At 41.5% G+C, this 14709-nt stretch overlaps 1 protein-coding gene across 1 annotated transcript in view; it reads left to right on the top strand.

Moving 5' to 3' along the window:
- The first annotated feature begins 271 nt into the window (after positions 1-271).
- The window catches only part of LOC106560452 (collagen alpha-1(XXIV) chain), a 199288-nt gene continuing 184850 nt past the window's right edge, over positions 272-14709 (top strand). Inside the window, exons 1-2 of the mRNA XM_014123375.2 lie at positions 272-775; positions 14270-14340. Coding sequence (XP_013978850.2) covers positions 720-775; positions 14270-14340 — 127 coding nt within the window. The 5' untranslated portion in view covers positions 272-719. The remainder of the gene's footprint in view (positions 776-14269; positions 14341-14709) is intronic.

Here is a 14709-nt window from a genome sequence, read left to right as displayed (position 1 = left end):
TTATCTAAAAAGTAGCAAGTAGTTGCAAAGTTACTAATTAGCTAAAATTGTCTGTGAAGAGATTCGAACACTCAACATTTGGGTTGCTAGACGTTCCTGTTATACGCTCACCCATCTACTCAACCAACCATTATATTTACTTTTTGCCTTAAGTAACTTTCTGTCTTATGTAACCATACTAAACATATATTATACTAATTTGAGAGTGCCGGATTTACGTTTACTATGTTACGTCTAGTTTATGAGACCAGGCTGCGCCTGGAGGTTAAGTACAGAGTTGGCTGCGCTCTCTCTCTATCTGTCTGTTGGAGACCACTCAATAGAAAGCATCGAACTCGGATTCCTCTTATGCCACTGTAAATATCACATTTAAATACTGTAATTCTTTGTCGCACTGCTCTTTCTCGTCATACATTGATTTCTATCTACAGTCACCAGCCTACTTGCGTGCGCGCCTCTTTGGTAGGTCGAGAGAGAGAAAATAATCACTGCGCTCTGCAAACCGCAAAGCAAATGAGTTGGGGGAGAAGTTTTGAGTGAGTGGGAAAGCCGTGCTTGCTCCTTGGACTGCATACAATGAGGAAATTCTGAGGTGGCATTCTTCGTTCAGTTACGCTTCCCTTGGCTGTATTAACTAATGGCTAGCTCATGAACCTGGATCCTCTTGCGTGGAATTCTGTTTTCACTTAGAACTCTGCTGCCTGGACAAATGCATACAAATGCATTTAGGAGCCCAACGGACAAGGAGTGGACACGTTTCTCCAACAGCAATAACGTGAGTAAGAAATAATAGCCTCACAGAAAAATGCATAGCCTAATGTAGACTATTCGATTGTAAAATGCAGACAAACAGAAATAGAAGTAATGCAACGGAAATGGGTATGCAGTTTGAAAGTGCAATTTAACCAATTTTCCTTTACCAGACCTGTATACCTGTTCTGACAGGTCTGTGAAAGGAATCAGCGGAGTTTATTTAGCTTGTAGGCATTTTCCTTGAAACTATAGAGGACACTGATCAGCACCAGCCTAATCTTAGCAAGCAATTATGTAAAGCAGAGATTATAACTAGGTTGCCAAAAACGTGAAGCAAACTGTTCGACTCAATTGATCGTTTGTAATGGATGGTATATTAATTAATTGGGTGTTAAATTCAGCATTGATCTTGCTCAATGTTGTTACGCGCTCGCGTACAGCCAGTGGTCGTGGCTTTGACCTCTCCAACCGTCATGCTGCGCGCACAATTGATCTGCCAGCTAATCCTGTCAACCCGGTACTGGCTGCTTGAAGAACGAAAAGGGAAGTTCTCTCCGTTCTCTCTCTCTCCCATCATTCCGCCGCTACCCCTTATAGCAGAGCTTTTTTTTTCTTTTTGGCATTTTGTCACGTAGGCTACACATAACTGTTCTGTAAAGTTTGGAGACTACGTTTTCTTGCGCAGCAATGGACCGACTATTGGAGGCTTTTACCAACAACCAGTCTAATCAAAAAGTTAGAACAGTCCTTGATGTTGACAAAACATAAGGAAATAATGCCTTATTCAGCATAATAGCAAGGAAATAATTATTTATTTCCTATCAATTGCCCTTAACGTCCAAAAACAATGTATAACTGGAGGGCAGTCATCCAGTCGGAGTGAAATTCCTATTGTTTCGAATCAAAAACACTCCACATAAGGAACGTGGACTAAAATGAACAACTATTCAGTTTCCAAAAAACATAATAATTTCTACAATTCTGTAGAACTTGTCCAGTACAGAATCAGATGACTGGCCGACAGACTGATGCGCAATTGACCACAGCGGTTGCTCTGATTGAAAATATACTCTACAGCAGTTATGCCTAAACATTCCAAATGTGTGTATTGAATATTTACATCTAGGCATGTTGTTTATGCAGTGCTGTTACATTTGGCTGGGACTTTTGAGCCCGTATAGAAATCTACACATAATAGCATTAAGACCACAGAGCAAAACAAAGCAAGAAACGTTGCCAAGCTGTCTTTTTTTATAAATACAGTACCAGTCAAAAGTTTGGACATACCAACTCATTCAAGGGTTTTTCTTTCCTTTTTTTGTAGAATAATAGTGAAGACATCAAAACTATGAAATAACACATATGGAATCATGTAGTAACCAAAATGACAGCTTTGCACACGCTTGGCATTCTCTCAACCAGCTTCATGAGGTAGTCACCTGGAATGCTTTTCCAACAGTCTTGAAGGAGTTCCCACAAATGCTGAGCACTTGTTGGCTGCTTTTCCTTCATACTGCAGTCCAACTCATCCCAGACCATCTCATTTTGGTTGAGGTCAGGTGATTGTGGAGGACAGGTCATCTGATGCAGCACTCCATCACTCTCCTTCTTGGTCAAATATGATTCCATATGTGTTATTTCATAGTTTTGATATCTTCACTATTATTCTACAATGTAGAAAATAGTACAAATAAAGAAAAACCCTTGAATGAGTAAGTGTGTCCCAACTTTTGACTGGTACTGTATATAACGAAACCCTATATGATGTAAAAGAGCAAAGCCAGTAGCCAGACACTCACCTTTTTTGTAAATGTCTTTTGTATGAGTAGGCTATTATTTATTAATCTATCCAAAATGATGCATTGTGCGTATTCCACCTGGGACCATTATGGAGTAGACCAGGAAATGTAATCGATGTGTGTATATAACAGAAGATTGCTTTGATTTTCACTGAGAGGAGTTAGTGTATGCTTCACTGGTGCAGTGACATGCAGTGAGAGCAGAGTGGTGGTTCCTGAGGAGAGAGGAGAGTTCCTAGCTTGACAATCACTCACTGTTATGTGTGTGGTTGACTCTGAAGCCAGCCAGTGGTTTGTGTGCCTGGAATACTAGCTTAACTCTCTCATAGACTTGACAGACGGCCTGAAAATTACACAGTTGCTACCGCTCTCTTGGAGGAAGATATAACCACCATTGAATATTACGCTTTTGTTATTGTCAATAGCCAGTTTTTGTTTTGTCCTGGTTACGAGTTCCATGTCTTGCCTGTGGTGAATACACGACACAGTTGTGGTGAATACCCTGCATTAAATGGCCACTAGAGTGTCTGTGGTGAATACCCTGCCATAGACGGCCACTAAACAGTGTCTGGGGTGAATACCCTGCCATAAACGGCCACTACAGTGTCTGTGGTGAATACCCTGCCATAAACGGCCATTACAGTGTCTGTTGTGAATACCCTGCCATAGACGGCCACTAAACAGTGTCTGGGGTGAATACCCTGCCATAAAAGGCCACTACAGTGTCTGTGGTGAATACACTGCCATAGACGGCCACTAAACAGTGTCTGGGGTGAATACCCTGCCATAAACGGTCACTATAGTGTCTGTGGTGAATACCCTGTCATAGACGGCCATTACACTGTGTCTGGGGTGAATACCCTGCCATAGACAGCCAATAAACAGTGTATGTGGTGAATACCCTGCCATAGATGGCCGCTAGACAGTGTCTGTGGTGAATACCCTGCCATGGAAGGCCACTACAGTGTCTGTGATGAATAACCTGCCGTAGACGGCCACTAAACAGTGTCTGGGGTGAATACCCTGCCATAGACAGCCAATAAACAGTGTCTGTGGTGAATACCCTGCCACTGACGGCCATTAGACAGTGTCTGTGGTGAATACCCTGCCATAGACGGCCACTAAACAGTGTCTGGGGTGAATACCCTACCATAAACGGCCACTACAGTGTCTGTGGTGAATACCCTGTCATAGACGGCCACTACACAGTGTCTGTGGTGAATACCCTGCCATAGATGTCCACTACACAGTGTCTGTGGTGAATACCCTGCCCTGGACGGCCACTACACAGTGTCTGTGGTGAATACCCTGCCATAGACGGCCACTACACAGTGTCTGTGGTGAATACCCTGCCATGGACGGCCACTACACAGTGTCTGTGGTGAATACCCTGCCATGGACGGCCACTACACAGTGTCTGTGGTGGGAGAAGTGAAGTCTGAGTGTGAATGAATGGACCTGAGAAGAATCAAGTTACTTGCCTGGTTACCCAGACTCTTTGCTCCTGCCAAATGTTATGCCACACCCACAGACTTTAGTTTCTTCTCTGCAGTGATTCTGGATCTGAGTACCTCCCAGACTTTGTCTTGTACAACACCCCTCATTTTGACAACACCACAAACAACTTCAATGACAGCAGTCTCAGACTGAAGTAGGCAGAGAACGATAGAGCAGTGTAGGAATTCAGTTTGAATCGCAGGTATCTAAGTTACACCATGTGGTTCAGGTCATGTGAAACAACCTACACAGCGTTGAACCACTTTTAACATGACTCCTCTTTGGTAATCAGCTTCCCTCAAATGGGGCTGTGGACGGCTAATGTCTATCCCATTTGGTTGGAAAATACACTTTTAACATAAAGTTACACATATATAGTACCATGTAATAATGTTTTTTGTTGTGTGTGTATAATAACATGTTACCACTACATAGTATGTACACGATAATAACTAATCTGAATTTGGCAATTTTTCTGTCTTCAATTCATGTACGTCATCTGTAGTACTGTATGTAGCTGAGCAATAACATCATGGTTACCAAAACAGATGTCAAGTCAGTAGCTACCTGGTATAAAGGCAGGCAGCTTCATGTAAAATGATCGCTTGTTGGGTAATCAGTGTCTGGTATGACTTTTGGCCTGTCTGTGTGAGTGAGTGTGTGTGTTTAGCCCTCCCCACATCTGCAGTGTACCCTGCGACAGGAAAAGGGCAAACCAATAAAGCCGACTGGAAGTTTACTCACAGCCCTTTGTCTGCTAGTTGTCTTGTGGGCTAAGTCAATCTTTACATGTGTGTGCAATGAACTCTTGACTCTGTGACCAATTCTGAGTGAAGCTATAGTGTTACTACTTAGCTTACCCTTTGTATTGGAACCACACAGAGACAGATGCCTGGTTTACAATAATAGGGCTGACCTGAAATGAACTGATATTTCATTTTTACATTGTCTTTTGCAGCATGGTTCCAGCAAATACAGTGGATGAGTAACCAGGCCAGCCCAGTATAGCTCAGCTTGGTTTGGCTCAGCTTGTCCCAATAAGGTTAAGCAGGCAATAGTGGAATAGCAATGTGTGATAGAATAATGAGCCTCGGGACTTGGAAAGTGTTTATCTGCTAGCTCAAGTGCTGATGCCTATTTGGATCTGATTTATCAATCCAATGCCTATGTAATGAAGTCATAATCTGGATACAGGTGTTAGAGGTGGGAGGTTGCCAAGAGGAACAGATATTGGCCCCAGATCAATAACTCATTCATGTTGGAGAACGATGTGGCGGTTTGACACTCAGAGAGGAACATGCAGAAACAGAACACAGATATTACTGAGGAACTCGCACATTCATTTCTCATTTATCTCTTATTAATTTCATTCAGAGAATTTCTGAACGCTTATTAGCATATAGCTAGCTAATCAAGGAATGTAGCCTACCCTGGTGTTATGCTCACATGGCTGGCTACTTTCACTGTCTTGGATGTTTTGACATACAAGTGGAAATACATGTCCCAGCCTCAGCGATAAAACCCAATCTCCCCTTTCCCTTGTGTTGTATGTTAGATTAGTAACTACCTCTACTCTGCTCTACTCTATGTTGACATCTGAACAGAGCTACTGAGCAGAGAGACAGACCATATAGCTGCCAAAGTGTCAGTCGTGTCTATTATAGAGGAGGCATCTCAGGCCACAGGTCCATAAAATGCTTCCAGGTCAAAGGTCAGTGGAAAACTGACTGAAAAATATGTTGTTGTTTTGCTGGTTCACATGGTCTGTGTCTTGCTTTGTTATAATGTGTTAATGATGGACAGTCATCTTTGTGCCCTTTGTGTTTATTCTGCATGATTTAGGTGTACTTTCCATATACCAAAGATTTAGCTTTGTGTCGTTGTATTTAGGGTAGTATTTCCCCATGATCTATCAATGCCTTTCCTTGTGTTGTAGGACTATATTTAGTCAAAGACGTGTTTGTTGTACAAGGGCCATTGGATTAAACATATTCACACCAGAGTTGAGTTCAGTATAGCTTATGGGAGGGAACATGTCGTTGGAGTTGTTATGGAGGATCAACAGCCTTGCATGGTTTGTTGCAACTAATTGATTCGTTAAGTGGCTTGCCAATTAGCCATGTAAATAGTAACACTGTACCGTAAATGTAGCTGCTAACAAAATCACACTCTGGCAGTTGTCATGAAACAGTATAAAGTTAGGAGAATTGCCTCCCTTTCCTTATGGAGATTATAAACAAGAGTTAAGTGGATTTTGTCATGTTTGCCAAGTGAAATGTACTCTATGCTTCCACTCTGCAGTTGTCAGCATGCTTCAGCTCGGCTCGCATACTCCCTTAAAAGACATTCTTTTGAAAAACGAGAAAAAAGCCGGCAATAGTACTGTTTGTGCATTTTGAGACTCCATAGCCAGTATACACTTCCTCAAAATAGTCAGAATTAATCTAAGATAACTCAAGAAATCTGTCTTTAATTTTGACATTTTTGCAGAGGAGATATTAGTCATGCAATTTTACATCTAACTATGTTTGGTGCAGTATTTCTCAATGAGCAAATATGCGTGAAAACAATTCATTTGTCGTTGAATGACAACAAAGACTTTACTGAAGAATCCCAACTATTGACCTATCACGGGTGAAGGGGCGTAGACTTCGGCTACAGACTTCAGCTTGCCTTAAGAAAAAAATGTGTGTCCTCGAACAACCCCCCAAAAAACTTAACGAAGTCCAAAACGAACTAAAACATCACAAAATGTTGTCATAATATATGCACAGACTCTTCAGAACTGTTTCTGGTGGGAAGAATGCTGACGCCAAGGTGGGAAGAATGCGACCCACCTCGACAACATCCGGTGAAATTGCAGAGCGCCAAATTCAAATTACAGAAATAGTAATAATTAACATTCATGAAAATACAAGTGTTATACATCAGTTAAAAGCCTAACTTCTTGTTAATCCAGCCAATTTTGTCAGATTTCAAAAAGGCTTTACGGCGAAAGCATACCATGCGATTATCTGAGGACATCGCCCCGCTTACAAAAGCATACAAACATTTTCCAACCAAGTAGAGGAGTCACGAAAGTCAGAAATAGCGCTAAAATGAATCACTTACCTTTGAAGATCTTCATCTGGTTGCAATCACAAGGGTCCAAGCTGCACAATAAATGGTCGTTGTGTTTGATAAAGTCCCTCTTTATATCCCAAAAACTCAGTTTTGTTGGCACGTTTTGTTCAGTAATTCACTGGCTCCAAGGCGGTCAAAACATGCAGAAGAATACATCCTAATAGTACCGGTAAAGTTTGTCGAAACATGTCAAACGATGTTTATAATTAATCCTCAGGTTGTCAATTATCTAAATAATCGATAATATTTCAATCGGACAATAGCGTATTCAATAGAAAGGAAAAACAACAAAGAGCGCGCACACAGTCACGCTCGTAAACCAGTACTGCATGATTCTATAGTCCACTTACCAAAAGGTCTCATTCTTCTTAATTTTTCAGAAAACAAGCCTGAAACCATGTCTAAAGACTGTTGACATCTAGTGGAAGCCATAGGAACTGCAATCTGGGTCCTAACCCCTTATATGGTTGATAGGCTTTCAATGGAAAACAACTCACATCAAAACAATCCCACTTCCTGGATGGATTTTCCTCAGGTTTTTGCCTGCCATATCAGTTATGTTATACTCACAGACATTATTTTAACAGTTTTGGAAACTTTAGAGTGTTTTCTATCCAATACTACCATGCATCTGCATATCCTAGCTTTTGCGCCTGAGTAACAGGCTGTTTACTTTGGACATGCTTGTCATCCAACCCTCAAAATACTGCCCCCTTGGCCGAAGAGGTTGTGCCTGAAATGGCTCCCTATTCCATATATAGTCCACTAATACCTGTGGCCCCTGGTCAAAGAAAGTGCACTATATAGGGCATAGGGTCCCATTTTGGAAGCCTATTCAGGGTGCAAATGGAGACCTTTCTGTGTCCTGGACACTGGACAGACTGCAGCAGATTATTTATAGTCTTGACATGGCACTCACTCCTCACATAGTGGCATTTCCCTGGATCAACACAGCAGTGTTTGGGGAGCTTTGTTCTGCTTTCAGCAGTCGTTCCCATAAACCACTGGGACGGAAGGCAGCAGGCATGTCTGTCTGAGAGTCCTCTTGTCACAGAGACAGGGATTTACCTCTAAATTGTATACGGAAATCCAGGGTTGACGTTAATTCCATTTAAATTCATTCAGTTCAGTTTACTTCCTGAATTGAAATTGAATTGACCCCCAGGCACCCTCCAAGCTTTTAGTAGTTTAAACACTCAACCTGGTCCATGCTATATTTAACTAAACTGGCAAAACAATTAAGGCAAATTCTCACAATTCCCACTATGTGACATGTTGTGTTGTCTGATGTCATCATTAGGTGTAGTGTAGTGAACCCAGGAGCCAGGTCTGTTTTGGAGCCAGGGAGCTGTGTGTATGAGGCTTTAAATAGCCCTACCGGAGACCGAGACAGAGACAAGGTTGTCAGAATCTACCTCGCATTGCCGTTGGCTCTCTAATTGTGGATGTAAGTGTTATAAACAGTATATAGTCCACTTTTCCACACGTAAACCCACCAAGATTTTAAGCTGAACCAGCTACTCTACTAAGGCCTTATAAATGACAGTTTTATCCACCTACATATGAATCATTGTATTCATATAGCCTATATGTTTTCCCCTTCCTGGAGTGTGGGGGGGAGGGGGGGGGGGGGTATATGTCTGTATTTCCAGCTTTGGAATCTCACACCAGTATCTCGATGGGGAGCAGGTGTTCCTTCTCGTTCTCTCTTCCCCCTCTCCCTCTCTCCCCCCCTCCCTCTCTCTCTCGCTCTCTCTCTCTCTCTCTCTCTCTCTCTCTAACCCCTCTCTCTGTCTCTGTCTGTCTTTGTCTGTCTCTCTCTGTCTCTTTCTCTTTCTCTCGCTCTCTCTCTCTTATTCTCTCTCTCTCTCTCTCTCTCTCTCTCTCTCTCTCTCTCTCACTCTCTCTGGAAAAAAAAGTCTGTCACTATCTAACAACCAGGGCCACACACAAGCTGCTAAACCCTTGCTGTTGTATACCCCCTATACTTATACCTAACCACCATATCCCCTTACCTTATTTTGTCTATCAGAAAGAGGCCACACAGCAGGAGAGGAGAGAGCTGGCTGTATGCTGCTGTATGTCATTGTTGCTCGCTATCCCTTGAAGTTACTGACCGTGTTGCAGTCTTGGATTCAAACAGTTTTGAAAATAATTTTAAGTACTTCATACTGTATGTGCCTGATTTAGCAAGCTAGAGCAAACGCTCAATGTATTTGAAAGATTTGAAATAGCATTTGAACCCAGTTCTGCTGTGTTATAGAATCGAATAGAATAAAACTTTATTGTCCTTCCAGGATGGAAACTTTTATTTGGCATCAGCTTCCATTAAAAGGATCACATATACATACATTCTCACATCATACACATTTTAACCAGTCAGTCCATCATGTTTCATACAGTACACTAACAACATAGATGACATTAATACATTCACTCACAAACAACCACTGTCCCAACTACACTGGATAGATAAGTACACAATTTACTTTGCATTTAGTCATCCAAAAGCACAAGGAACAAATGAATGTTGAACACGTTCTTCTTGGCCATGGGAATTCTGAAGCGCCGGCCAGAGGGAAGCCTCTCGAACTGAGGGTGTAGAGAGGGTGTGAGAGGTCGCCAACGACAGCCAGGGCCTTCTTTTTGTTTGCCTTGCGGAACAGACTGCTCAAATGTGCCTGTGGTTGACCAATTACTTTGCTGGCTGTATTTACTATTCTGGTCAGTTTTATTTTGCTCCTCACGCTCAGATTACTATACCAGACTGTCATAATGAATATGAGGATGCTCTCCACCAGCTCAGATTACCATACCAGACTGTCATAATGAATATGAGGATGCTCTCCACCAGCTCAGATTACCATACCAGACTGTCATAATGAATATGAGGATGCTCTCCACCAGCTCAGATTACCATACCAGACTGTCATAATGAATATGAGGATGCTCTCCACCAGCTCAGATTACCATACCAGACTGTCATAATGAATATGAGGATGCTCTCCACCAGCTCAGATTACCATTCCAGACTGTCATATTATGAGCACTAGTGACATTAGTTTGTTTGCTTTAAGATTGATAGCTCTTTGACGTTCACCCATGTCATCGCTTATTGGGGCGGCAGGTAGCCTAGTGGTTAGAGCATTGGACTAGTAACCGGATGGTTGCAAGATCAAATCCCCGACCTGACAAGATAAAAATCTGTTGTTCTGTCCCTGAACAAGTCATTTAACCCACTGTTCCTAGACCATCATAGAAAATAAGAATTTGTTCCTAGTTAAATAAAGGTAAAATGAAAATGTGCTCAGGTGAAACATCCTGAGGTTCTTTGAATTGGCACCATTCTCATTTTGTTAGAACACTACTCTCATCAATATGAACGGACTGCCAAAGGCATCTTTTCTACGCTTTCCATGACAGCTATGAGTATACATGCAGTACTTCTTGTCAATCTGATTGATTCGGTCTGGTCAGAATGCACACTTCATCTCTCTGTCTCATTAATTCTCAATGTTATTATTATTATGTAAGTGTGTCCAATATATAGTTACTGCCTGAAGGGTTGTACTGTATTAGTCTGCACCTCCTGTATATATTGTCTCTAGCATGGAGAAATACCTTCAGCCATTTATATATTGTCTCTAGCATGGAGAAATACCTTCAGCCATTTATATATTGTCTCCATCATGGGGAATCACCTTCAGCCATTTATATATTGTCTCCATCATGGAGAATCATCTCCAGCCATTTATATATTGTCTCTATCATGGAGAAACAACTTCAGCCATTTATATATTGTCTCTAGCATGGAGAATCATCTTCAGCCATTTATATATTGTCTCCATCATGGAGAATCATCTTCAGCCATTTATATATTGTCTCCATCATGGAGAATCATCTTCAGCCATTTATATATTGTCTCCATCATGGAGAATCATCTTCAGCCATTTATATATTGTCTCCATCATGGAGAATCATCTCCAGCCATTTATATATTGTCTCCATCATGGAGAATCATCTTCAGCCATTTATATATTGTCTCCATCATGGAGAATCATCTCCAGCCATTTATATATTGGCTCCATCATGGAGAATCATCTCCAGCCATTTATATATTGTCTCCATCATGGGGAATCATCTTCAGCCATTTATATATTGTCCCCATCATGGAGAATCATCTTCAGCCATTTATATATTGTCTCCATCATGGAGAATCATCTCCAGCCATTTATATATTGTCTCCATCATGGAGAATCATCTCCAGCCATTTATATATTGTCTCCATCATGGAGAATCATCTCCAGCCATTTATATATTGTCTCCATCATGGAGAATCATCTCCAGCCATTTATATATTGGCTCCATCATGGAGAATCATCTCCAGCCATTTATATATTGTCTCCATCATGGAGAATCATCTCCAGCCATTTATATATTGTCTCCATCATGGAGAATCATCTTCAGCCATTTATATATTGTCTCCATCATGGAGAATCATCTTCAGCCATTTATATATTGTCTCCATCATGGAGAATCATCTTCAGCCATTTATATATTGTCTCCATCATGGAGAATCATCTTCAGCCATTTATATATTGTCTCCATCATGGAGAATCATCTCCAGCCATTTATATATTGTCTCCATCATGGAGAATCATCTCCAGCCATTTATATATTGGCTCCATCATGGAGAATCATCTCCAGCCATTTATATATTGTTTCCATCATGGGGAATCATCTTCAGCCATTTATATATTGTCTCCATCATGGAGAATCATCTCCAGCCATTTATATATTGTCTCCATCATGGAGAATCATCTTCAGCCATTTATATATTGTCTCCATCATGGAGAATCATCTCCAGCCATTTATATATTGTCTCCATCATGGAGAATCATCTTCAGCCATTTATATATTGTCTCCATCATGGAGAATCACCTCCAGCCATTTATATATTGTCTCCATCATGGAGAATCATCTTCAGCCATTTATATATTGTCTCCATCATGGAGAATCATCTTCAGCCATTTATATATTGTCTCCATCATGGAGAATCATCTCCAGCCATTTATATATTGTCTCCATCATGGAGAATCATCTCCAGCCATTTATATATTGTCTCCATCATGGAGAATCATCTCCAGCCATTTATATATTGTCTCCATCATGGAGAATCATCTCCAGCCATTTATATATTGGCTCCATCATGGAGAATCATCTCCAGCCATTTATATATTGTCTCCATCATGGAGAATCATCTCCAGCCATTTATATATTGTCTCCATCATGGAGAATCATCTCCAGCCATTTATATATTGTCTCCATCATGGAGAATCATCTTCAGCCATTTATATATTGTCTCCATCATGGAGAATCACCTCCAGCCATTTATATATTGTCTCTAGCATGGAGAATCATCTTCAGCCATTTATATATTGGTCTCCATCATGGAGAATCATCTCCAGCCATTTATATATTGTCTCCATCATGGAGAATCACCTCCAGCCATTTAAGTATTGTCTCCATCATGGAGAATCATCTCCAGCCATTTATATATTGTCTCCATCATGGAGAATCACCTCCAGCCATTTATATATTGTCTCCATCATGGAGAATCATCTCCAGCCATTTATATATTGTCTCCATCATGGAGAATCACCTCCAGCCATGTATATGTTGTCTCCATCATGGAGAATCACCTCCAGCCATTTATATATTGTCTCCAGCACGGAGAATCACCTCCAGCCATTTATATATTGTCTCCAGCATGGAGAATCACCTATAGCCATGAATATATTGTCTCCAGCATAGAGAAGCAGAATGATTGACATGGCGGCTTATTGAAAGTTCTATAAGAGGTGAGACTAGAAAGAATCCTTCAACATATGTTTGAAGTGATATCACGTTATTTGGAATGTGAATGGTAAACTCCCCTATCTTACCTAGGCGTATGTGTTGCTGCCACCCATACTACAGTAGAGATGGATGTGCCTGACATTTTTAAGGTGATACTACAAAGGAATATGGGATATGAGTGGTATAATCCTGTGATGTTGTTTACAGTAGGACATGAGTGAATCTCTGCCCATCAACAGTTTGTAAACTCAGTATGTCTCTCCATGCAGTTAGGGTTGACGCAGAGCAGTTTGTGGTGGGCAGTGCCCTCTAGAGGTGGGGTCAGTCAGTGGGAATCTCCCTTGTGGGACTACTGTTTGTTCTCCAATGGAACCCCCTGTCCATGTGTGTAGAGGCAGGAGGAGGGGTATGGTGGGGTTTTGGCAGTGACAGAGTAGCCCTTCTCCCTAGCCAGGAAAACAAGTGGCGTCTCGGTGGTATAGACCAGACCCCCTATTTGTCATCGCTATTTTCTGGTAAACCCCCCCCCCCAACCCCCCAACCATCCACCCAAACCTGCTAGGAGCCAGAGGGACAACAGCTCAGAGTATATCAGCTGTGACACTCCCTCAGCGGGGGTGGAAAACAATCGGATGCGTCCGGTTTTCAGGGGAAATGGAAAGAGAGCCTGTGACATGACTTCCGCTTTCGGACGTTAACAAGGCGACATCTTAACTCCTCCTCCACATTTACTGTATTGGTTGAACAGTGTGGAAGAGAAGTTTGACAGTTTGACCAGAAATAAATAAATGACGCTCACGCATTTATTTTATGCCTCCTACGTTAGGTTAGCTGTGACAGAACACTAATGTGGTCGCCAGTTGGATGAAACATTTAGTATGCATCTGTAGTTGTAGTAGTTTATTTACGACGTATACAGTCTGATTCTTGTGTGTTGGACACTGCTTCCCAGTGCTCGTGACTGTACTGTAGACGATTGCGCATTAAGACAATTTCTGAATTGACCCCTTATAATGAATGAATATGATAAATAGTTTGATAAATAAATAGTTTGGTCTTCAGTGAAGACATAGAGCGTCTTATATGTGTTACCGCTTTATGATAGAGAATGTTTATTTTCTCATTTGTTTCTTTATGATTAATGGGATCACTGACTTGGATCCATTGACTCAAATCAAGAATATCCCGTATTGGTTTGGTTTCCCATTTTCTTTGACTATGTTGTTTTTTCCCTGTAGGAGAACCCTCCTCTTGCTCCTGTCAATATGCACAGCAGTACTGTCTGGAGAAGAAGACTACCGAGCACAAGGTAAGCAGCCTCCACCTCCTCCCCCGCCAACTCCCCCACTCTAATTCCAGCTGTACATTGTAGCAGTATACACCAACCCCATTCCTACCCCGCATCCACTAGCCGTCTCTGTTGCCATGGATTTGTTGTCTCATCTGTTGTGGATGAGAAAGTTACATTTTCCAGCTATAAAGTGATGTCAACAAAAATGAACAAACGCCTTGTTCTTCAAATGGAAACTGTTTCGCTATGAAAAGTATTGATTGTTACCGGGGCTTGTGCGGGTTTTATAGACATGGGTCTTAGTTTGAGCAATTGACATTTCACTTGTTGGCACCAAACATTCTGAGAGGGTGGGTGAATACTGACTCTTGAGGTTGCAGAGTTGCA

This window comes from Salmo salar, chromosome ssa10, assembly GCF_905237065.1.
Source record: "Salmo salar chromosome ssa10, Ssal_v3.1, whole genome shotgun sequence".
NCBI lineage: Eukaryota > Metazoa > Chordata > Actinopteri > Salmoniformes > Salmonidae > Salmo > Salmo salar.
This window is presented reverse-complemented; position numbering and strand designations above follow the sequence as displayed.